This window comes from Galleria mellonella, unplaced genomic scaffold (assembly GCF_026898425.1).
Source record: "Galleria mellonella isolate WM207_F2 unplaced genomic scaffold, CSIRO_AGI_GalMel_v1 utg36, whole genome shotgun sequence".
Taxonomy (NCBI): Eukaryota; Metazoa; Arthropoda; class Insecta; order Lepidoptera; family Pyralidae; genus Galleria; species Galleria mellonella.
In genome coordinates, this window is record NW_026442086.1 from 5751030 (window position 1) to 5777606 (window position 26577).

At 35.7% G+C, this 26577-nt stretch overlaps 2 protein-coding genes across 2 annotated transcripts; one reads left to right on the forward strand and one right to left on the reverse strand.

The window, feature by feature from the left end:
• Nucleotides 1-984: 984 nt before the first annotated feature.
• LOC113520685 (arginine-glutamic acid dipeptide repeats protein) lies at nucleotides 985-10438 on the reverse strand. Its single transcript, XM_026906090.3, has one exon. The coding sequence runs from the start codon at nucleotides 10071-10073 to the stop codon at nucleotides 4566-4568; it is 5508 nt and encodes a 1835-aa protein (XP_026761891.2). The 5' UTR covers nucleotides 10074-10438; the 3' UTR covers nucleotides 985-4565.
• Nucleotides 10439-11290: 852 nt separating this feature from the next.
• LOC113510444 (uncharacterized) lies at nucleotides 11291-25813 on the forward strand. Its single transcript, XM_052897319.1, has 10 exons — nucleotides 11291-11813; nucleotides 12274-13522; nucleotides 14336-14560; nucleotides 15686-15852; nucleotides 16067-16226; nucleotides 18723-18916; nucleotides 20550-20650; nucleotides 21137-21247; nucleotides 21542-21696; nucleotides 22302-25813. Exons 1-10 carry the CDS (start codon nucleotides 11452-11454, stop codon nucleotides 22821-22823), a joined length of 3246 nt encoding a protein of 1081 aa, XP_052753279.1. The 5' UTR covers nucleotides 11291-11451; the 3' UTR covers nucleotides 22824-25813.
• Nucleotides 25814-26577: the final 764 nt, after the last annotated feature.

A 26577-nucleotide genomic window follows, 5' to 3' on the forward strand; every position in this document is an offset into this window, starting at 1 on the left:
TATATATATATATATATATATATATATATATATATATATATATATATATATATATATATATATATATATATATATTCCATTAGAAACAACAAACAGACGACTGAAAGTGGAAATAAAGGGAAATACTTACAGATATTTAGGGAAGACTTTTAAATGATTATGAACTAGTTTTAATATTTTACCTACTTGTTTCACTATTAAATTTCTCTTCAAAATCAGAAAGATCATTGTTGAGATATATATAATCAATTACTAATATATCAATTAGTGTAGGTCTGGGGTCAGCAACCTGCGGCTCGCAAGCTATAGAAAAAGCTCTTTAAAAACTTTGAAATTTAGTAAATCATAATTTTTTAATCTTCCGACTCAAAAGGTTGCCAATCCCTGCTAACCGTTTTAGAGAAATTAACAGAGTATTGTATAGTGTCTGGTGGTAGTATGAACCTTCCGTGAACTAACTAAAAACTGGAATGCATTATAAATTCTTCAACCAAAGATCGAGAAATCCATCACAAAATATTATTTTGTAACCATGCAAAAATGTGTCCTCTATAGACAAGTCTCTAGTCTGTGCAGGCCATATGTATGAAATTATGGAAGTACTACGAGTACTAGTTAAGCGGGTTTTTTTTTTGTTGGCGGCCTAATATAAATATATTTGAAGCCCCAACAACCATAACGTTTTATTTATCTTACAGTGATAATAAAACCATTAATTAATGGATTAAGTTCGTAGTTTACTAAAATTAATATCATTATAAAATATTTAAAAAACAAAAAAAGTATTGTTAAAAAAATGAATTGTGACATCAAATTTTACCATTTTTTAAATTACTATTTGGAGAATTCATGTGATCAATTACAATACCGCCCGAGACCCGAATTTGGGTTGCAACTTAAAGCCAAGAAACGCTGATCTGGTTAATTCAACTACTCATAATAAGGCAATTAATGAAACAGGTATTCAGTAGAATAACAAACTAGTTAATGGTATTTTTTCACATATATTATTCAAAAAAATTTACACAAAAGCACTAAGACATCCATTTAACCTTATTGTCTAAATAAACGAAATTTTAAACCGACACGCAACCTCTTAATTAATTAAGATATAATTTGTCTCTAAAAATAATACTCATTTTTCTCTTTTTAAATATCAGAATGAAACTATGGCATTACCCAACATAACACCTACCAAGCGACTTGCGAAACATTTTACTCTAGATGCCTAAATATCTATAACTTCAACTCTAATAGGGTTTATTTGTTACAAAGGGAATTTATATTACATTATAGTATAGTGCAATAGAATTATTGAATGTGTACACTGGGCAAAAATTACAATTCTTAAATTTACAAGATTTATAACCATTTGTTATCATTGAGGTTTGCGCACACATCGGAGTCTTTGGGCTGCTTTATGTAAAATAAATCCTAAACAATTACACCGCATTACACGCGTACGGGACAAAAAGTATTGCGCGTCCCTACGCGATCTACGATCGTACCAAATTTTCCTCCTCTCAATTGTCTCACTGGTTGCTGTAGAATGTATTTCAAGACTTCAAGACATTAGTTACCTTTTTTTTTTTATAACCCAGAGTACGCTTGCTTCACTAAATATTAAAATAAAAAAAAAAATCCTCGTTCAAAAGTACGCCAAAGTTGCCTACGTCTGCGCAGAACCTTAGGGCATTACAATAATAACAGTATTCGTGTGCATATTGCACATAAACGCCAGATTTCTCGAGCTCATTGCGTGTTAATAATCTATTTAAACTTTATTAACTGTGACAGGAAGAACATAAAAAACATTTTGAACACACAAATTGGCCTGGCAAAACAAAATTGAATTATGAGTCAACGCAGCTAAATTCACTTTTAAATTGACAGAGTGTTTACAATAAAACGTATAATAGATGGTCATTTAAAATACATTTCAAATGGGTATTTATTATGACATTTTTGTACTCTTTTTAAAACTGGTTTGCAGTATACATTCGTTTAAATTAGGCAAATATTTGTAGTAATGTGATAAAAAATAATAATAATACAGACATAAGATAACAAAAGATATGAAAATAGTTTTTTTTTTTTTTAGCATTTGAGTATATTTTTTCATAATTTAGAAAGATTTAATGCAACTGTAATAAGTTTTGTATCGTATGCAGTTCTATTGCTGTTTTGTTGGATTGTCTTTAATTACATATTAATAGGTTATAATTAAATCTATAACAAATTAGTAAATCAATATTTTGCGACGTTCACAGTTGTATATGAATTAAATTCAGAAAGTTGACATAATTTGAATTTTTATTTAGTTTTCAGTACCTGCAAAGGAAGTAACAAAAAGAATGTAGCAATCCAAAATCTAGTTAGTTTTTGCAAAACTGGATATACTTATATGACATAGACGGAAATATGATGTCCAACTAAATTGAAAGCATAATCGCGCGGTTTGTGCGAATTTCAATATATACATATACTATGACTGGATATCGGATCGTTATACCCTTTCTATTAATGCATTTTATTTAAATCTATTTTAATACATAAACTCAGGTATTTACACATTAGGACACCGGATTTAAATCAAACTTGAATAAACAAATGACAAGATACTTATAAGCTTCTATGGTTGATATTTGAAATGAATAAATGATCTAGTATAATGTACTCTAGCTGGTTAGATTTCATCTAAATTTAGTTTTTATGTTTACAGTAAACATATCTGAAGCTCGTTGTATACTAAACATTGATCATAATATCATGCTTTATTTGAAGATAAAACAAAAGTTTGGAATAAAGTTGTGTTAAAAATATTAAGTAAATTATTTAATTTATAAAATGCAATATTATGATTTTGTATACTCATTCAACAAGTATTGGCAACCAAAATCTTTGTAAAATGTGACTCAAGTTTACTGCATAAAATAGTATTTCCCATGTTCATAATAAATTGATGTAATTATGTATTAAGGTAATTTTTTTATCTGAAAAGTTTAAAGTTACGAGATAGTGCCATTTTTATGCTTTTATGTGCTATAGAACAAAATACTGCATAATTAGCATTGGCTAAGTAAAAATGAATAATTTAACATTTTGTGTCACAAAACGAATAACAATTTCAATGGTGCCAAAATTATTTTTATTAACAAAAAAATGTGTTATACATTTTACAGAAGTGAACTTCTGTAAAGTGAAGAAATATGAAGTCACTTAAAGTCGTTTATTACTACTGTACAATGTGGAACATAGGATATAACAACCCGAAACACAAAAATAGTATTAATGGAACTAATCAGTTTTCCCCATATGAAATCAAATTTGGATAATTTTATACTAATCACATGACCGCACAGTTGGTATGGACAGTTCAAACATATTTTCACATATTCTGACCATACTTCAGACTTACATTTTGCAATGTTATGAGGTTTTATTTAATATTATCACAAAATCTTTGTTTTAAAAATGCTTTCTATTACATTTTGTATATGTTTATGTATTACAAGTTTGTAGTGTATTATAAAAATAGACATGACAATATTTGAATTATGAACATACTGAATAAAAAGATAGTTTCTGTTATCAATTCAGTTATCTATCCAACTTAATAATGTGGTAAGGGTTTATCCCATGAAACTACTTTGTACCTTTACATTCTATAAAATGCAATTTTGAATTATAAAGAATTTATGTAATAAATTCAGTTTAAAAATTCTATTAAGTAGTGTAATTTCTGCAATAGCTTTAAATCAAAGCAAAGTAGTTTATTTGGGATAAGCTTATGATTTCCAAATTAAGTGAGAAATTTTACTTATTATTTACTTCACATGAGAGCTAGATATAAATACTAAGTGAAACAATAAATTACATTAGAATATTGTAAATAATCTATGGGACAAATGTTTCTATCAACCTTAGAGTTACAGAGAGTCACTACAGGTAAATTACGTAAAGGCAAGTTGATTAGAAAGGCAAGTCACAGTCCCTACTCTGTTTAATTTATATACTTAAATATTTTTTTATTACGTTTACAATAAGTACCTATGTTTGAACATAAAAACGCAACATATTATATATATACATAGATACAATAATGAAAATATGTAAATGTGTATATTCACATGAATGCTAACCAGCACCTTGGTTTTTCTGTATTACTATTAAATATTATGAAAAATAATTTCAGTTATCTATGAAAAAAATGTCATTGTCCCATTTCATAACAAATAAAAATTTAAGTATGACTAGTAGTTAAAATATAAATTTGAGCATGGATATAAGCGTACCTGGCCATGCAACTATAAAAATATTACAAAACTTAAGTAATAAATATAAATTACATGTATCGTCACACATACATAAGAAAAAACGGGTTTGAGTCTTTAATACACTAATATGTGAACACTTTGCACTTAATATGTAACAAGTGCAGTAAGTTAGGTCACGTGAAATGTTTACACTAAAATGACATAAACATCATCACGATTCACTGCACAACCACATCACTCCACTATCACGACGGCAGAGTCCAGAGGACGCGGCGCGGTGGCGGGGCACTACGGGCGCGACGCACGCGCTGCCTCCTCAAGGGCTCTCACCTTCAGCTCGCGCTCACGCTGCTGACGGATGAAGTCTTCGTGGTGTGCCGGGTGTAAGAAGCCTCGTTCGCGCTCCAGCAACAGTTGTCGCTGTAGCTGCTCGTGCGCGGCCGCTTGCTGCGCCAACTGCTCTGCGTACGGCCGACCCAGCAAATCTGGGTGCGGCAGTGGCCGGTAAGGGGTACCAGCACCGAGCCCGAGCCCGAGCGCTTCCTGTTGTGCTTGTGCTGCAGCCTGCTGGCCCGGATGTAAATGAAGATGTGTATGTGAATGCGCATGCGTGTGGGCATGAGTATGAGCATGATATTCCGGATTAATGCCTGCCATTTGAAGTCGCACCATCGGGTCAGCAGCGAGTGCCAGTCTCTCGGCAGCTTCGAGCTGTGCAGCTGCCACACCCGGGTGCGGATGGTGCGGATGATGTGGCGGCGCAGCCGAAACTGGAACTGTGGGAGGCGCTCCCGACGCACCAGCTGGTGGTATACCGAGTCGCTCTAATCGTTCACGTTCCAATTGCGAGAGCGCTGCTGGTCCGTGTCCGGGAGGATAGAGCCCGAACTGTACAGGTATGGCGCCTTGCGGTGGCGGAGGTGGCATACCATACCTTCTATGCATTTCAAGCCAGTGCGGATCCAGCGCTCGTGGTCCGACATTATTTTTGAGCAATTCCTCCTTCAATCTATCATTTAGCTCGCGTTCCCGAAGTTCTCTTATTTCTCTGTCTCGTTTTTCTCTCTCAAGGTGTTCAAGCTCCAGGCGCTCTCGTGCGCCTGCAGCACCATACATAGAAGACAGCTGGTATTGTAGCATTGGATCCATACAATGCCTTGGTAAGTTGCCAGGACTGAAACCTGCATGTGGCCGTGCATATTCCGACAACTGGCGCAATGCAGGTGTATCGGGGTAACCTGGGGGTCGAGGGAACCTATCGTAAGGAGATGTTATTGTTTCAATAGCACCTCTAGAAGGCGGTTTTGTTTCAGGTTTCTCTGGAGTTGCTATCTTTCTATGTGCTTGTTGAGCTATCTTCTCTCTTTCCTCTCTATCTCTCTCGGCCTGTTTTCTTAAACGCTCTTCTCGCTTACGAGCTAGTTTTGACTCTGGTACTGGTTTAAATATAAGATCTGTTCTTGTACAAGAATTATAATCACCACGATTCCAATGTCTTAAAAATATTGCCGACTGTGATCTATGACACTCCGTATCTTCAATTTTCGGTTCTGGACTTGGGCCATGTGGTATATGAGCAGGACTGGGAATTTCTTCTTCTTCTGGCTGTGATTGTGTTTCCAACTTTAATTCTGGGTTATCTTCCGGTATCGGTCTTTGAGGACCTCTTAAGTGTGGATGACCATGTGGAAGTTGGTGAGGTGAACCTGATCTAGGATGTGCTGCTTGTAATCCCGCTGCTGCTTGAGCGTGCAATCTAAGGCTTTCAATAGAGCTCGGTCCAGGCCCTGGAGGCAAACCTAAACCCATAGGATGGCCCATAGAAGGAGGCTGTATCATTAGATGGTTTGGATTTCCTGGTAGTATTTTCGGATGATGACGTAGAAGCATGGAGTCTGCTGGTGACAATCTTTCAGGATGATGTGCAAGATGATGCGAGTGATGATGCGTATGATTGTTAGTTACATTAACACTCGATGATGTACTGGTAGTTTGAGAGACACTAGCTGAAAGATGGTGAGGAGAACTAGAATGTGAGCTAGTTTTCTGTTGGGTATTAATCTTGTGTTGTATTGATTGAGACGAGCTACTTGATGTTGAATGAGAAATTGAGAGTGTATGGTTTGTTCCACCTCCAGCATGGCTTGGTTGTTTCTCTGTACTTGTATGAACAGCACTGTGATGACTTGTTGAATGGTGATGTGTCATTGTAGTCTCATGTAACTGATGTCTTTCAGTTGTAGCATTTGGATTTCTTGGATCCTCAGTACTCTCCGAAATTTCTCTTAAAGATCTTGTTGTAACTGAAGAACTGGTGCTATGATGAGAACTAAGCATTGTTGTAGATTCTATTGTTGACGGTTTCACGGGATCATGCCGCCCTGGAGTACTTGAAGCTGGATGCATTGGAGGTATTGGATGAGGTTGAGGCAGTGGCCCATATGGATATGGATAGGGCATTGAATATCCAGCATGTGGATGTGGATAATAAGGATGCATAGCGTGTGCCGCAGCAGCTGCAGATAGTTGGAAAATGGAAGGATGTAACAGAGGATGATGTGGATGATGCAAAGGTGAAGCAAAAGGATGTGGGTGTGGTGGACCTGACTGTTGCCCTGAATGCATTACAGGTCCAGGTATGGTGGCCGGAATGGTAAGTGGAGTTGGATTCATTAAGTTTAGTGCAGAATGTGAGACTGGAGGATTATGTTGTACAGGAGAAGCTGATATTTGTCTTGGTTGTGATGGGCTAGTTAAATGTCGTGAAAAAGGTGATGTTGTAGCTGATGGATGCGGCCCATGTCCAGGAGTGCCATTGTGAGTTGGTTGGCTTTTTATCGGAGTTGGAGTGTGTGGACTCTTCACTGGAGCAACTGCATTTGCAGAATCTGACCCACTACCCTGACTTGTATTTGCAGAAGGAATGTGAGGTTGATGCATAAAATCTGGTTCCTTTTTTATACTTTCAATTCTAGGTCCAAGGAAAGCACTTGGTATATTTGTATTTTCATTTGTTGGTTGACTGGGAGGTCGACTATTATTCTCAACACTTGATATTGATTCTCTATCTCTTTCAGTGCTTAAATGTTGTGCTATGGCACTGCCAATTGGATATCCTGGAACTTTCACTTCTTTTAGTGATTGCAATGGATCTGAAACACTCTGTGTAGATAAATTTGCAGGTAAATTATCTGGCACTTCCTGTTTAATTTTCAAGTCCTGTGGCATTGATGGATCATTCTGATTAGCAGAAGACTGTATTAAGTTACTGCTAGGAAGACCATGTGATGGTGGAACTTGCTGTATTAAAGGCATAGAACTACTTTTTTCTAGACCAGGATGACCTGGATGTCCATATAAGGTAGTTGGCATGAATCCATAAGGTCCAACATTTGATCCACTACCCACAGATATTAAAGGACCTGGTGGTAACAAACCAGCAATAGAAGGTTGGCTAAGAGGTGGTGGAGGCATAGTTTGTCCAGACACAGGTGTGTTCGGTGGTTCTGTTGATCTGACCCCAAGGTTTTCTGGTCGGATGGGAGGTTGAAAAAGAGGTTGCCTCAAACTAGTATTCTGTGTATCCAGTTTTGGAATTGGTTGTGTCTTTAAATCAGTTGGTTGTTTATCTTCAACATCAGACTCTTTATTATCCTGTGAATTAGCTGGAGAAATTGGTTCTGTATTTGTAGTTGTGGGATGTTCCATTGGAGGTGGAGATGAACCACGAGTATTTGTTGGTGAAGGACTTATTCTTTGCAATGTATCTAATCTTGGAGCATTAGGCGAGTCCACTTTACTTGCAGTTGATATAGTAGCAGTGAATATTTCAGGTGTATTTTGATTCTTCATTTCATTAGCTTCATCTCTTGGTTCTAATTTTATAACTGTCTTCAATGGATTTATATGAGGATTGTGTTTATTAGGATCACTTCCAAAGTTAATATTTGAAGGATATGAAAATGGTGGTATGCCTGTTGAATAATCTTTCGAATTTCTAATTAATGGATTTTCTTTTGAAATATTTACAGGATTGAATATATTAGTCATTCCACCTTCAATTTTTATACTGTGATTAAGTTTAGGATTGTATATATGACTATCCTTTATAAAGAAATTGGAATTATCCAAATTTAAAGGTTTATTGGGTTGACTCAAGGGATGTCCAGAATAATTGTGAGATAGTGGATCTTTCTGAAATTCTTCTTTTTGTAAATTAAGAGATTGTTCTTCTGTATCTATTTCTTCTTTGATTTTTATTTTTTCAATAGCTTCAGTAGACATTGGTGTAACTTTTGGAATAATAAGTTCAGTTTTTGGAAATATGGCATTGGGTATTGTGAGAGGTCTTGGCTCAACATTATCAGTATTCTTAGATATAACAGAATCTGTTTTAAGATCTAGTACATTTTTATCTTCTTTTTCAGGTGCAACTTTAAAAACTGGAAGGAGAGGATCTTTCTCAGATTTTATTATGGGTTCAGAGTTTGCTTCTATTTTAATCTGTGGCTCAGTAATTTTAGAGTTAGATTTTTCAGATTCAGTTTCTTTGTTTTGTTCCAAATTTTCCTTATCATTTTTATTAAAACTGAAATCACAAGCTTCTGGCTCAGGTTCTGCAGTTTCAGTTTCATCTATAGCAGGGAAACTATCATTTGTAAGACTATCTGATGGGCTTTCAGGTGGTTCTGCAGCCTTTTTCTTTTTCATTTGCACATCACCATCCATTATACCTTCCAGCTTTGAATCATCTGGAAGACGTTTCTTAACCTTAGAGGCATCCACTACTTTGCCGTTTGCCACTTTCTTCTTCACATCTTTATTAACAGGTGATGATATAACTTTTTCAGTAATATTATTATTTGTACTTTGTGCTATTGGTTTATTAGGTTTTGCTTTAGATTTAGAATCACTGTCACTTTCATCTGGTCCTTTCTTTCCATTTGGAGTTGTTTGTTCTTTAGATTTATTTCTAGTTCTCATTCTGCTTGGAGAGTCATCAGGATTATCTATTCTACCATTATCAGCTTTAGCTAAATCACCAGCATCTCGAGAATCACTGTCTTCTTCAGAATTCTCATCTTCCGTAACTGAACTCATTTCTCCAGCCTCTTTCTGATTGGGCGAAGGTCGAGAACCATTTGTATCTGGTAGAGTTGGTGTAGTTTCAGGAGTCTGTTCTTTGGGTGTACCAGCCCTTGAATTTCTTGTATTACGTACACGTCTCAAAGATGCCTGCCTACGTCGTCTATGAGGTCTATTACTACTAGCACCAGGTGTCTTTTTCCACAAGTAATAAAACTCCACTAATTCAGATGTATCTTTATGGGGCAATAAGTCCTTTCTGATCTTAAAAAAATTCTTACCAAATTGACGAATACCTTTTACAAAACGTTTGGTTTCCTCTTCAGACCACTTTTTTTCTATACCTTTGGGCACTGGACACTTTACGAGAGCTTGCAGTGCACGGCCAGGATCATACCCAGAGTCATGTAAAACATCAAGTGCATTGATAGTTGTATCGTCCCTACTAGCGGCCACACAACCGTCGTCAGGGGATCCCCCGTCACACATACCTGCAAATGCTGCCATTGAACGAGCAGCTCTCAAATACATCACAAGATCTCGGTCGGTTGCTTGCGCAGGCAACCACCGAAGCTCTTCACCTCCTGGGCACGGTTCATCAGGCCCAAGTGGGCCATTAATTCGCATATCAGGAAGGCAAGCGTAGATATCTTTGTCTTTCACAGGTTGACTTGTCGTTCCCACTTGAACCTCTCCTTGGTTCTGGGCCATCGTTCGCGTGTAATGAGTTATTTACACTAGTCGTATTCGTTCACATTTCACTAAGTAATGTTCAATAACATTTTGATTGGTAATCACTGTACGTAACTTTAAAAGTGATTATGTTGGTTTGCAGAGGAATAAGTATGCCAATATACATAATTATTACTCCTAATGGCCTCCATTACACGATGCATTGTGTTTCATTCTATGAACTTGTATGGTATACACAGATTATAACTTACAATCTCACTTAATTGCAACATTTATATAAGATTTTTAAGTAAATTTTTATGATTATTTTACAAATAAAACAATAAACGGCATCTACATGCTATCCTTTTGTTTAGCTTCGCCTTTCTTTGATCACCATAGACAAAAACATCTCTATAAAATGGCCGCCACGATAGTATATTTTTCATTTTTCGTTCCATTACACGCAAAATATTTATGCTACGCATTATTGTCTCATAACAAAAAAAGGTAATAATATACTAATAAGATACTTAAAACATTAATAAATATTTCGAAGTCAATTTTTAATTTTATTTTTCAATTGGAAGTATTAGTTTTGTGATATATGATTATTAAAATAGGTAAAATTTTATTACCGAGACGTAAAGTATAGACCGAACCCGAAATCTTTATAAAAAATATTGCACAACATAGATAGATACACAATCAACTATTGTCTATGATTTCTAAAATTATTTTAAAGTAAAGATATCGAAAGGCAATCATAAAATAAATTATTTTATTGTATTTATTTATTGTCTCTGAATGATTATTAAAGACTTAAATATTCGTGTACTTTCATGAAACACATATACCAATGAGCACTAATGATATTTAATGGATACATGCTTAGATAAGTAGTAATTTACTTATTTTAATAAGCGAAATAATCTATCTGTCTAAATTTTATATAAGAGGGTCAATCTTATGATTAGAACAAATCCATTATAAATCATGTACATATAACCAAACATTGTAAAGAAAATTTTGACCTTAATAGACATTATTATAAGCAAAAGTAAAAGACGAAAGATTTATTTGAAATGAAACGTGAGTGTTAACGTAAAAATAAAAATTAATTTCTATTTCAACGTTAAGATTTTATATAAACGGGTTAAGGATAAGAAGCTTTTCTTTCGTGCCTACCTAATTATTATTTAATCTGGCTTAAATTGTTGCTGTCAAATGACTATTCTATGTAGTAGTGACAGTGACAGTTCCAGTCCTATCTTTTGTATATAATTCAATTTTACCTACCATTTTTTGACCTTTTTTTTTCTCTTTTATTTACTAAATAAATCTTGTTTATAACAGATATAAAAATAAAAATTACTGTGACTCGTAGGTTTGACAGTTTTTAAACAGATCCATAATAATGACCTCCGACGAATCAGACGATGAACCATTATCAGTGTTAGCGGCGGCGAAAAAGTCTAATCCAGATCAATTTGAGACTAGATCATCTGACGAGGACTATGAACCAAAGAAAAAGAAGAAGAAAAAGTCAATTTATAAAATAGAGTCCAAAAAAGCTTCTATCACAATTAAATTACAAAAAAAGAGAGTGTTAACTCCAAAAGTTATAGAAAGACCAACAGATGTTTGGCTATATATGAAAGATTTAAATCCGACGGGCCCATATAGTTGTTTGCTATGTCCTGAATGGTTTATAAACAGGGCTAAAATGATTATTCACTACGTACTTAATCATAAAAAGGATTTCTGTGGTATTTGTAGGTGAGTTACATTTATTTGTACAATATTAATTAAAATCGTGAACCTTGTGTCACTCAACTCGATGCCTTCAATTTAAACTCGAATAAGTGTAATAATAAAATAAGGAATATATAGAGTAATAAAGGACTTTGTCATTTAATTTCTCAGCCTATCCCTAAGAGTGACTGTTAATTTTTTTTTGTTGCTGTGATACATTAACAAACATTTAAATTAAATATATTACAAACCTATTATGTAGTATTTTGGTCACTTTTTTTCAAATTGAGGATGAAGTTCAAAAGAAAAAGACAAAACACCTTACTAGCTAAAATAGATTTATTAGACATTACATTTTTATGAACAAGGGTGTTTAATTACAATAAAAAATATGTATTATTATATGGAAATGTATACTCCATTATTATTGGAAACAAAACTGTACTGTCATAGTATTTATAAACATAATAATTATTAATTTCAGGTACTTTGTACCAGATCGTGAAACCTGGTGGACCCATCTGAAATTCCATATTCCTTGGCCATGTTCTCAGTGTGTTGAGAATTTTCAAACTGAGGGGGCACTCCGTCAACACCTTAGCAGTGCTCATAAGCTGGTCCACTGTCGTCTTTGTCACTTTAGGGTCTCTGATGATGATCAATACAAAACACATCTCTTTCAAAAACACAATGTCACTAATGTATCTAATATAAGTTGTGAAAATTTATGGGAACTAGATTATGAAAGTGGCACTAAATTCCTCTGCCTGCTGTGCTCAAAAGCAAACAACTTATCAACAACTTTCTTCAATCATTATATGGGATTCCATCATTTTACTTTGAAATGTTTCACAAACATCATATCTGGTAGAGATCCACCATTCTCTGTGTTTGGCGCTGATGTCAGCTCTCAATTTATCGATGGTCAGTTAAAGAACCAAGTTCGATTTGGTTACATAGATTTGGAGAAGAAATGTATAGACACTAAAGAAGGTGAGACCAGAGGGGGATCTCAGGTGCTTAATGTCCTTATTCCTGAAATTAAACAAGAAACTACTGGTGACACTAATGGTCAATATAAACAGGAGGACAAGGAAAGTGAAGAAATAAGAAAGAGAGATGATGAAATTGTGAAGACATACATGGGTGATGAAGATTTCGATGTGACATTAATGGAACTGATATTGTTAGAAAAGTGTTACTTTGATTATGTGAATCAAACTTTAGAAGATATAAATTCAAATACTGTACCAATAGGGTCGGATATAAATTATAGAGTAACAAAAACAGATGCGGAGCCTGAAGTGAATTGTGCAGTATGCAATACAAAGTTACCAGTACAGGAATATCCAGGACATGTGGGGAAAATGCACAGTGTAAAATCAGTACCTACATTTTCATGCCGAGTGTGTGCTACTACATTTAACAGTCAGACTGAACTTGAAACACATGTGGCAGAGGAATTGGCGGATTTTGATGACTTATGGATTTGCCAGTTTTGTGACAAAGAGTTTGATAATAGAGAATCAACTAGGAGACATTTGGTAGAACATTTAGATATCATGGAATATGACAATTGTTTTAGCCCACATCTAGGTTTCAAATGCAAGTACTGTCCCACATTATTTTGGAACGAGACAGACAGAGAGACACACCAAGTCCGTGTGCATTTGAACAAGCATCAAGATCAATATTACAAATGTGAAAGTTGTTCAGAAATGTATAGTGACAAGGTATTGTATGCTAAAAGTATTTTTTTTTATACCACTAAGGTGGCACTTACTTATTAATTTTATAAGTCTTTCCAAATCAGTCTTCACAAGATAGTTTTACAACAAAACAATTATCATTATTTATGATTATATGATATGGTTAAGACAATTTTATATAATACAATAATGTGAAGACCCCAGGAAGCCCAGTCATGATTTCTCAAACGCACAAGGGTCCAAATGAGAGTAGTGTAGAAAAAGAGTCCAATTTACATTTCAAACATCAGTACAGACTATATGTGGCATGACAAGTTGCAAAGCCAGATATAAGTGCATACAGCATTAGTATTTTTGTTACAGTGATTAGTTTAGCTGTTAAGGTGCCAAGAGGTGACAAACAAACTCAGTTTCACATCTATAATAATATTATAAAGAGGAAAGTCTTGATTGTGTTTTTTTTTTTTTTGTGTAGTATTCATATTTAGAAACTAATAAACTGATTTTAAAATTTCTTTCATCTGAAGAAAGCTACATTATCAGCCAGAAACATAGGCTATATATTATTTTCTATCTACACGTGCAAAGCTGGGGCGGGTTGCTAGTTTATAATATTAGTAAGGTTTGTTGTAGGTAATATGTCTACTGCGAACAATATGTCCTTTAGACTGTTTTGTGCAAAGATCATATCCTATTAAATTAAGATTTTATATAAGAAAAAACAAAAGATTATCAATTTGCTTAATTTTTTTTTGTGTGTATGTTATGTATTACATCTTCAATGATAGTTGGTATTGTGTCAATTATCAAACAATAGTAGATTAATTTTCTTATTAGGTTTGGTTCATTCATCACTATTTGGAAAAACATCAGAATCCCGAAGCAGCTACACCGTCTTACTTGTTGAAGTGCTGCATCTGCTGTCTGGTGATGACCACCATTGAGGAAATGAGAGAACACTTCCAGAGCAGTCATCCTGAGGCTAGGAAGGTGTTCTGCTCCTTGGATTCATGCCAGTATAAACCACTTAGTCACAGGAAATCATTCAAGTTACACATAAGAGTAAGTTAAATAATATTTTAATTTATTATATGAGCAATGTTTGTGCTCAAAATTTACTTGGATAAGATTGAACGTTTTATGTCCTTCTGAAAAAACTTTAATCCTATAATGAAATGCCATATTTTTGAGGACTGATAAATTATTAAAAATTTAACAAATTCCTACTAATATTTATGAAAGTGAGTTTGTTACCTTTGGGCATCTTAATGACTCGGTGATGGTAGGGTGGGAGGGACATTCCCCACCCTAACTAAGAGAGGAGGCCTGCCCTACACCACCTACAGGGCGGGCCGTCGCGTTGGATACTCGGTAGTCGTACAAACGGGAACCCGGGATTAGATAAGCGCCTCGAGGTACGTCGTGTGGTTTTTAGTGGGTACGAATCCCACACACCCCAGCTGCCCTCCCTCCGGCAGATGGGACGGTCTTGCCATTTTCCACACGATAAACAAAAAAATAATAATAAGGATGTATTATTACTAATACAGCGGTTAGTCGCCATTATTAACGATCCCTTCACCCCTTTTCTTATGATATTTAGGAAAGCAATCAAGCTATTGGGTCCACCTGACAGAAAGTAGTAGCTGTTGCATATAGACATGAACAAAACTATACATATTACAGAATATACTGCGGCCTATAGTAATACTCAAGTGTTGCCATTCTCGAAGATTAGGGTGTTATGCCTCTATACCATGTAATTTTAATGTCATTTATATTCCACTGTTGCTTGTTTACAAAAGCTACAAGTTACTCAGTGAGCTATGCTTGGGTCTCTTTGCGTAATAGAATCCGAAACGAGGATATCTGCAAAAGAACCAAAATAACCGACATATCCCGAAGAATAAGCAAGTTGAAGTTACAGTGGGCTTAGTCACATAGCTCAAAGAACCGACAACCGATGAGGAAGAAAGGTTCTTGAATGGCGACCACGTACGGATAAACGCAGTGTAACCCCCCCAGTAGATGGAGTGACGACCTGAAAGGCATTGCAGGGAGTCAGTGGATGCAGGTGGCTTAGGACCGTTCTTTATGGTAGTACATGGGGGAGGCTTATGTCCAGCAGTGGACAGATAATGGCTGAAATGATGATGCTGTAGCCTCTAGGACAAGTAATGTCCTCAGACGGTGCACACGGTGGGCGGGCGGCCCGAGCGGCCGGCGCGGTGCTCGGTGTGCGGCCGCGAGTTCCCGAGCGCGCGCGCCTGCAACACGCACGTGGCGCAGGCGCACGGGCCCGGCAAGTACAAGTGCAAGCTCTGCAGGGACGTCATGCACACCATGGACGAGAGGTAATTATTTTTTGTAAGCGAAAACGCAATGGTAACCCTTCCTGCGCTATCAGTATACGGTGAAGGATGGCGTGAGAGGATTAATACCCCCCCCCCCTCCCTGTTCTCCTATAAAAACGCCTATTTCACGAATCACGAGACATATTTTGTATGTACAATTTGCCGAAGCCAGGATCGAAGGTTATTAGTTTATTGTAAACAACTTTTGTTTCAGAAAACTTCACTACCTACTCCGCCACCCTGGTCGGCATCCGTTCGAATGTTCGGAATGTGGTAAATCATTCCAATACAAGTCCTCGCTGTATATGCACAAGCAGGACCACGCGCCGAATAAACAGACGTATACCTGTGACTACTGCGGAAAGGTGTTTATGGTGAGTTTGTGATTTTATACACTATGGTCTGAGTCTGTGGTTTAAACTTGTAACGCGAGGGCGGAAATTTTAAATTCATTTTATTTGTTTAATGTTTATTTGTTGCTTCTCCTAGTTTCTTTTACTTATTTCTCCAATTTAAGCCCTCGTGTGTTGTTAGAGGATATGTGCGAGTCAAGCGGAGGCAAGTTAAAAAGAAGAAAAAAAAATACTTCCATATGTGATGAAGAGCCAGATGCTAAGATGAGTATTAAATTTACTCACTTCTATCTTACACACTTCTAATTATATCACTCAAAAAGAGGACTGTTTAAAGATCAAAATTACCTATATTCTGACACTACTAAAAATGAATATTTTATCCTGTTGTCTCCTATTGAGGGCAACAATGTAAACTTATTGCAAGTCAATTCTATTCTGAGGACTGTACCTGGTGTATTCTATATTCGTACTATGGGTCCTACTGCATTCAAAATATGTTTTCGATCAATGAAACAGGCTAACGAATTTTTATTAAATAAAGATTTATTAGAGAAACATAAACTTCAGGCTAGGATACCCAATAATCAGCTGGAATCTCAGGGAGTTATAAGAGCTCCTACTGAAATATCTGAAGAAGATCTCTTAAATAACTTAAAATCTACTGTAGATATCATCGGTGTTAAACGTTTCAAAAAAAAGAAAGAAGATGGAAGTTTTCATCCTCTTCCTACAGTTTTAGTAACTTTCCTCTCTACGCAGCGACCTGATCACGTAACGTATGATCATATTTGGCTGGATGTGCGTGAATTCATTAGACCTCTACTCCAATGCTTCACTTGTTACAAATTTGGTCATGGAAGCAGTTCCTGCAGAAGAAAGCAAGTTTGTTCCATATGTGCCGGTGCCCATGATTATAGATCCTGTATCAACAAGGAGAATCCTAAATGTGTTAATTGTAATGGACAGCATGTAGCAGTATCTAATAGCTGTCCCACTAAATCGATGAAATTGTCTCAAATCAAAGATAAAATTCTAGGCAAAACATCTTATGCATCAGTGACTTCAAAATCGGTTAACTCTGTAATTAATTCAAATACCCCTGTGTCTATTAACAGCTCAACGCAAAATAAATCTCCTCAAAAAAGGGCATTAGTTACTGACATCATTAACTCAGACATTGTACTCAACACAATTACTAAGACTGTTATTGAGCTAGTTAAGAAAGCTCAAACTAATTCTGATACAATTTCATCCAAATTAATTAAGGAAATACTCATATCTAATTTTTCAACATGACCATTACATCTTTAAAGGAAATTAATATTGTTCATTGGAACTCAAGAAGCTTTCTGTCTAAAATATTTCAATTTAAAAACTTTATTTACAACTTTACATCACATTTTGATATCATTGTACTATATATTGAAACTTGGTTTGATTCTAACAAAATCTGTAAATTGTCTGGTTACAATATTGGTTTGAAAAATCTAATGTTTTTCTTGGTAGACAATATTATACTACATTAAGTAGATTGCGGATAGGTCATTGTAAATTTCCTGCACATTTGTAACGTATTAATTTATTGGATAATTCTATCTGTAAATACTGCCAAAACATTTTTTCTGATTTGGATCATATTTTTTTTGTTTGTCCTAAATTCTCACTTCAACGGTTACTTTTTATTTGTCAATGTCAAGATTTATTAAAATGTCAAAATATTCCTACTTCAGTGCAGGATCTACTAAAACATACCATTTTGTATCAAGAAATTTTTAATTATATTACTTCAACAATTGGTGAAATTTAAATATGTAATTGTAACTTATACTTTTCTACTTAATTTACTTTCTTAGTATATTATAATTAATTTATAACTATAATAATTTTTGTAATTTGTCTTGTAATTTTATATTGTTACCTTGTAATTGTTACTTTTTGGCTGATGGCTTTCGCCAAAGTCACAATAAATGAAAAAAAAAAAACACTGGTCTTTGATATACAAAAAACTTAATACCACATTTTAAAATGTTCCATGTTTAAATAAAAAAAAAAAAAAAGTTATTACAAGTGAGATGCAAGTGAAATAGAATACATTCTGTAAATGTAAAATTATGTTTAAATATATTAATTTTTATAAAATTTATAATAATATCTTATAACAAAGACCTCTCGATAGTATAGTTTAAAAATATGTTCTAAAATTTGGTTAAGAACACTATGTTTTTAGTGCTGTTTTAGGTTTATTATTATGTCTCAAGTTTTTTTTTTAATATTTTTTTACTGTGATACCTACATAGCCCGAAGGATGAGCAAGCTGAAGTGGCAATGGGCTGGTCATTTAGCTCAAAGAACCGTCAACCTATGGGGAAGAAAGGTTCTTGAGTGGCGACCACGTACGGGTAAACGCAGTAGATGCCTGTGTAGATGACTTATAAATTTTATAATATCAATGACTGTTATGTGGTTTCAGTACTGCAAGAATTATTTATGGTATTTATGCTTAATGATTTGCAGAAGAAGGACTCGTTCCGCGAGCACGTGCAGATCCACGAGGGCCCGCGGCACGCGTGCTCGTACTGCCCGATGCGGTTCGTGCAGCGCTCCAACATGCTGCGCCACGAGCGCCGCCACACCGGCGAGCGGCCCTACGCCTGCCCGCACTGCCCGCGCACCTTCGCCGACAAGGGCGCCTGCACCTCGCACGCCAGGTGCTGCTGCCCGCCATGTATAGCGGCTACACCACCTTGTACTGGGGACAGACCCATTGCTAGCAATACACCCTATCAGGTCGATCTCCACGTGGTTCTCCCTGGAAACTCCAAGTGCTGAATTCCAAGTGTATTCATAATGATGAGCGAACTGATCTGTCTTTTCATCCTGCCCCGCCGGTGTATACCAATAATGCAGGCGATGTTACCATTCCATCATCACCCATTGAAAAAAAAAAAACTATCATGTAGTGGAGGGAAAAGGATTGTAAGTAATGGAATCTAATTAGCCCTTTGCTTACAATACATCCTATCAGGTCGACCTCCACTTGGTTCCCCTGGAAACCATCATAAACAATTCTTGTTGAATTCATCATAATAAGCTAACTGACCTGCTTCATTCTCATCGATTACCCTTTACTGGTGCCCCGCCAGCGTATCCTGATAGCGCAGGCGGGGTTACCATTCCATCATCACCCATTAAAAAGTGCATGTAGTACCAGACTTAGGTTATTAGATAGAGTGTCTCCATACAAATGCTTCGAGAAAAGCGGCTCAACTTTTATATACAATTTTGCGTGATAAATAGTTATGAGTGATTGCTTTATATCTTCATCTTTTTAATGCGTAAATACTCACTTTATTTTCTATATAATACGTCAATATACATTGTATGCGTAAGTATGAAATGAACACTGATAAAAAAAACAAGTCAGCTAATTTCATAATTAGCTAACAAAAAGTTGACCCGTTTTTAAGCATCGATGTCCTATCTATATAATGTAAGGTACCAGTATTCAAAATCTATATATACAAAATAAGATGCTAAGTGACTGACTGTAGTTTTTTTATATAGCGGTATTTTACCTAGAAAGGATACTTTTTAATAATAAAAATGCAATAGTAATCGCGCCTAAACTAGATTTTTATGCTGATTACCGGATGATGCATGATAGATAAGGATAAAATATTGTCAGTTAAGCCCAATGTCACTAATTCATCAGTATTCAATTACGATGGTTATATACCCTATTAGGGTAATTTCCACTATTAGGGTAATTTAATTTAGAGGTACCGAGGTACCGTATTTGTACACATATGTATGTATGTACAGATATGCACGTACCCACGCTTTTACACGCACGTCCATTCCTCCATGCGGTCTATTAGGAAACTGGTTTGATGATTAAAAACTATCATGATAAACTTCATCCTTACCAATCTACCCGCACTGGTATCCCTTCAGCATACGTCTACAGTACAGGTGAGGTTCACAGTGTCTGTCAGTTTTTTTAGTATTCATAATAGAAGTTCTGCTTAGTCTGGGATTAGATCGCTCTGTAATATAAGACTGCTGGGGGGAAAGGGATTGTTAGTAATGGGGTCTAATGAACCCATTGCTAGCAATACACTCTATCATGTCGACCTCCACGTGGTTCCCCCTGGAAACCATTGTGAACAATTCTTGTTGAATTCGTCACAATGGGCTAACTGACCTGCTTCATTCTCATCTATCATCCTTCACTGGTGCCCCGCCGGTGTATACCGATAGCGCGGGCGGGGTTACCATATCATTATCACTCATTAAAAAAAAATATAAGACTGCTAATGTTACTTTTTTTTTCTTTTACAGAACTCATTCAAAAGATACTTCGTATGCTTGCCTGTACTGCGGTCAGACGTTTGTTCAGAAGTCGAAACTCACGTATCATATAAGAAAACACACGGGAGAAAGTAACTCTTGTGATTAATTAATATTCATGTCTGTCTAAATGGAATTTTCCTTGAAATGACATCAATTGTACTTGAAAATTATCTCTTGTCGAATTAAGTCAAAATCGTTATAGCTGTTTTTGAGAAAACAAGGTCTACCAGAGGGACACTTTATACAAAATTCCTCTGAATGGGTACCTCTGTTCCATTTATGTTACTGCTGTGAAGTAACTGTGGCTGCGTCTCGGTTTGAAGGGTAGGATGTAGCAGTGAAATTACAGGGTACAGAGGCACAACACCATAGTCCTTAAGAATGTCAGCAGTTTTTGAAAAAACTATAAATATATATTTATTTCTATTTGTATAGCCTGTCATGGACTTGGAGTAAAATTAATGTCGTTAATGTTTTTTTTTTTAGTACCCTGTACAAGTATCTAAATAAATTTAATGTAAGAAAAAAAAAAATACAATTTTTAAACTAATAAATATACTGATTTTTTTTTTCAGATTTGGAAACTTGTCCAATATGTTCGAAAATGTTTACAAGCGCGTGCTCGCTTCGTGAACATATGAAGATCCATCAAGCTAGGAAAGGATCTGTTAAATGCCCGTTGTGTGGTGAGTATCACAAATATTGAATTTAAATTAAATTAGGTAGCTCTGATTAATTTACTTCTGTTTCTTTAACATTAAGAAAGCTTTTATTGTTATATAATATAAAATTAGTATTTGATTCTTAGAAATCTAATCTTGCAACCCTGCTCTTGCGCTTCTCAAAAGGCGCCATAATTTTTTTATTTTGCATTGAAATTTGTTTTACTTATTTGTCTTTTTGCCAACCCTTGTCAACTCGCCTGACGCTAATATAAAGTATTATTAAAAAAAAAAAAACATAATTTCAATTTCCGCCAGAAAAAACGTACCAAGATGAAAGATATATGCTGCGTCACCTGCGCACGACGCACACGCGGTCGCATTTCTCCTGTCCCATCTGCAACAAGTCTCTCAGCAGCACGGCCGGCCTGCGGCACCACGTGCTCACACACAGCTCCATCAATACGTATAGAGTGAGTTCATATCATCACAATGCCCCATTAGTGACAAGTCTTTAATAATTTAAAAACAAGCTTTATTTAACAAGCTTCTTGTCGCTGTGACAGTTTAAGAATGTTAAATGTCATTCATTTTCTCTTAATGAGTATTCTTTTATATTTTGAGAATTATATTAACAGGGGCCATTTTGAATATCACAATATTATTCGTGTAAGTATTGAATATTTTATCGTCACAAGAACTAAACATGCAAAATTTCAGCAAAATTTGTTAAGAGGAAATGGTTCTAGTCAGTTTACAAACAATAATAACTGTTCAGTGATATAAATTATTAAGGCGATTGCTTTCATTTATTTAGTTAAAGCACGGAAACGAATCCAATATGCGCATAAAGCTGTTCAGCTTTCTTGCATATTAGTAAATTGTAAAATAAAATTATTGTTGTTACATATTTATAAATAAATAAAAATAAATCTTAGTGACTAAAAAAAAGATATCTAATCAGAATCGGGGAATATATTGCGTAACATTCACACGAAAGAGAAGAGAGAGAACCTTCTGTTTTTTCAAAATCACTTGAGAAATTCTCAATCTTAATCTAATGTCGTTTCTTTCGTAGTGTAAAGTTTGCCCTAAATCGTATGCCGTGAGAAGAACGATTGTGAAACACCTTCGTAAACGTCACGGAATCAAAGACACTGCTGTGAATATAAAGGACTTTTACAAGAAAATGGATCCGAGAGAGTGTGAATTGGGCCTGGACGAGGAAGTCATGACCAATATATTTGGACCACCAAAGAAAATCGTCAAAGATATTTTAATGGGAAATTTTGTTACCATAGCTAAAGACTTTAATTTACCCAAAGAAAGTTCAAAAACTAACACGAATAATGATGATGGCGATGGCGATGGTGATGACGGCGATAATGATGATGATGATGATGGTGACGGCGACAACGATGATTCCGATGATGGTAAAGATGAAGAGAAATCCAAAGATGGCGATGGAGGTGCTAGTAATGAGTTTGTAAAAAATAAGACAATAAAGCAAGAGCCAAGTGATAATGAGGAGTTGGAGCCAACTGACTTTGTGAGTGTGAAGATCGAACACATGGATGAAAACACAGATGAGGAAACTTAAGTTGGAGGTATTATTTAAAAGGGTAATAATGTTGGCAATGGTACCCGCGAACGGTAATCAATAACCTCGCCTGCGTTATTTGATACCAGTGAGTCGTGATAGGGGAAAATTTAATATAATTTTAATACAACACAAATTCAATAAATCATTCAATACAAATTCTCAAGGTATAAATTAATAATTGCAGTGCCAACTTGTCCTTCTCCATCCAGAACACTGCTTGTACGTCAAATTTCAATTCAATTACAATTGAAGCGACAAGAGATTTATTAGTGGGAGTGGTCTGATTACCAACCTACATTTTGAAAGTGTAGTAAATATATTACTGTGTGTAGATAGTACTAGTAGCAAAAAAATATATGCTTATAGTCGTTTACACTTAGAAGTAGCGAAACAACCCTCTAAACAAGGTATAGACGAATCTATCGGGAGAATCGTTTTGGTCAGCAGTATTTTTGTATACATAGAAAACGGAATCGATATAATGCACATATAGATGTATCTGAATACAGTACGTACGTACACATACATGTAACTTGTATGTGTGCGTTCGATACTAGTTTCTAAATGTATAAGCATGTGGTCATCTTATAAATATAGTTGGCACGTCAAATTCAATTTGACGAGAACTACAAGAAGCGAAAAACAGTTGCACGTTTACTAAAATATTGAATTGTAATTAATATAATAGGAAAAAAAAATGTAGTTACAAATTATACATATACTTTTAAATTTCTATTGATATCCACGATATAATCGTGGTAAATTAACAGCGTCTCCATATAACTGCATTCATTTTGCTCTCCTATTATATCGTGGCGATAAAATCGTACAATATTGCACCATGATGAAATGAATTGTAAAAATGCCTGTTCTGATTTTGAATTCACCATCGCCGTTGTTGACTTGATTATCTCTACCCTAAATGTTGTCATTGATTAATATTGCCATGTGGTCCCGGCATAGAATATGCCACTCTTCACCCGTGGGTGTCATAAGAGGCGACTAAGGGAACTTAATCGTCGAGGGATGGGCAGCAGCATCCCTTTTAAAACTTCACCAAAGTCTTAAGCGTGGTTGGCAATCCACCTGCCGAGCAAGGCAACTACTGGCAACCCAAGTAATACTGCCAAAACCCCCAAGGGGGATCCCTATGTTCAACAGTGAACAGTAGGGCTTCTATCATCATCGCCAAAATCTAACTGTGGTTGCTAACCCGCCTGCCGAGCAAGGCAACTAAACTGGTAATCCAAGTAATACTGCCAAAACCCCCAAGGGGGAGCCCTATGTTCAACAGTGAACAGTAGGGCTTCTATCATCATCATCATACCAGCTTTTAACTGTCCATTGCTCTACGTATGCCTCCCCTTAGGGCAGTTTTGCCAGTAGTTGCCATGCTTGGCAAGCGGATTGGCAACCGCAGTTAGGCTTTGGAGATGTTTTAAAAGAGACGCTGATGTCCATCCCTGGCCCTCCCTTAGTCGCCTATTACGACACCCACGGGAAAGGAAGGGATGATCTATGCTATGCCGGGGCACACATGGGAATGATATTATATCATCATATATATTAATATTGTTTGGAATGTCGATACTAAGGCGCCATTTCTCTAAACTTATCTCCACAGATAAAATTTCAATTGAACTCAGGTTGTGGAATGAGCTCCCTGCCGAGGTTTTCCCACGAGACTACAGCATGGGGTTCTTCAAAAGGGGGGTAAAGAGGTTTCTTCAGGGTCGGCAACGCACGCGTAATGCCTCTGGTATTGCAGGTGTTCATAGGCTGCGGTAACCACTTACCATCAGGTGGGCCGTATGCTTGTTTGCCACCTCAGTGGTATAAAAAAAATTAATATCACAGCAAAATTTTTATTTTAAAGACCAATATGAACCAGTTTTCTAATAGATTGAAGTCAAAATTAATATATATTTAAGTGTTTAATGGTCCATAAAACAGTAATTACGCGATATAATGAATTTAAAATATAAGATTAAGAGATATTTAGAGAAAGGGCGTCTCAGAAACGGCATCATTTTGCTTATTACGAAATATGTATATATGATACATAATGTATACATATTATGTATCATATTATTAGGCTTGGATAATATGGATACCGGGGGGAAAGAGGTTGTTAGCAATGGAGTTTGACAGCTCCATTGCTAGCAATATGCCCTCTCAGGTCGACCTCCACGTGGTTCCCCCTGGAAACCATCGTGAACAACTCTTGTTGAATTCGTCACGATGGGCTAACTGGCCTGCTTCATCCTCACCTATCATCTTTCACTGGTGCCCCGTCGGTGTATATCGATAGCGCGGGTAGGGTTACCGTTTCATTATCACCCATAAAAAAATATGGATACCGATTCATATCTATATATTGGGTCCTCTGGAGATTTATGGCGGATAAAGTTCATCACCCATTTCGATATCACCTATATAGGTCGGATATCTATTTATCTATTTTTCAACGTGTTAAGGGTCTGTTATTCAATATTTTTTTTGGATAACAGACTTTTAACATATTTCTTAATGGATCAGTATACTCCACTATGGATGAAGGTAATTCTGTACCACCTACCATCCCGTGCTGTGGAAGCTCTATGCCGAAATATATAGATATTGTAACTGAAATATACAGATATTGCTATATATGTATTACCCACCCCTATTTTATATACAATTTAATAATCAAATTAATTTGGTTAGAGTATTTGGCGTAAAGTATCATGATAGGGTTGCACAATTTTTTTATAATTTTATTGTGCAATAAGAAATACTGTTGTTATTAGTAATGAATCTATTCCTAAGCTTTAATATTGATTTTACATAAGTCAAAATCGATAAATTGTAGTCATAAAAAAGTTTGTTATGTATATTTTTGTTTCTAGATTATTTTGTATAAATATATATATTTTTATTTGTATATATAATTGCAATAACTGTTAGAAGTATGATGTTACATCTCAATAAATATATTGTAATACTAATATGTTTTTTATTTATTACTAGCTTTTACCCGCGATGTCGTCCACGTGACCGGAATAAAAAGTAGCCAATATCCTTGTCAAACCCATATAGTACGTGTTATTACGTGAATATCAAATTTCATAGTCTTTTTTTTATACAACTTAGAATGGTAAACAAGCTAACGGCCCACCTGATGGAAAGTGGTAACCATCGCCTATAAACATGAGCAGTACCATGGACATAATAGAGTAGTCATTGGTTATACCGTTTTTTTTAATGGATGATAATGGAATGGTGACCCCACCCGCGCTATCGGTATACACCGGCGGGGCACCAGTGAAGGATGATAGGCGAGGAGATGAAGTAGGCCAGTTAGCCCATCGTGACGAATTCAACAAGAATTGTTCACAATGGTTTCCAGGGGGAACCAGGGAACCACTTGGAGGTCGACCTAATAAGGCATATTGCTAGCAATGGGGCTGTCAAACATCATTACTAACAATCCCTGTTCCCCATGGTCATACCGTTAGGGTACTATAACGTAACAAGCAAACACACTTTCACATTTATATTAGTAAGGATTAGATATATATCATACCTACCAACCATGAAATGCTAATTAAAAGAGAGAGATTCTTTACTAAGTTCTGGTCTCTTAAAATTCCTATGCTTACATATTTTATTTTGATTTGAAATGTAAAATAATGAAATTAATTAATTAATCAGTAAATTAATTGACGCCAGTTAAATTACTGGGTACTACTAAAGATTTTATGTCACAAGA

Coding starts and splice junctions, on each gene's coding strand:
- LOC113520685 (XM_026906090.3), bottom strand. CDS start 10,073: ATGGCCCAGAACCAAGGAGAGGTTCAAGTGGGAACGACAAGTCAACCT.
- LOC113510444 (XM_052897319.1), top strand. CDS start 11,452: ATGACCTCCGACGAATCAGACGATGAACCATTATCAGTGTTAGCGGCG. Junction 13,523..14,335: donor CAGAAATGTATAGTGACAAG/GTATTGTATGCT, acceptor TTTTCTTATTAG/GTTTGGTTCATTCATCACTA. Junction 18,917..20,549: donor GCCTGCACCTCGCACGCCAG/GTGCTGCTGCCC, acceptor TTTCTTTTACAG/AACTCATTCAAAAGATACTT.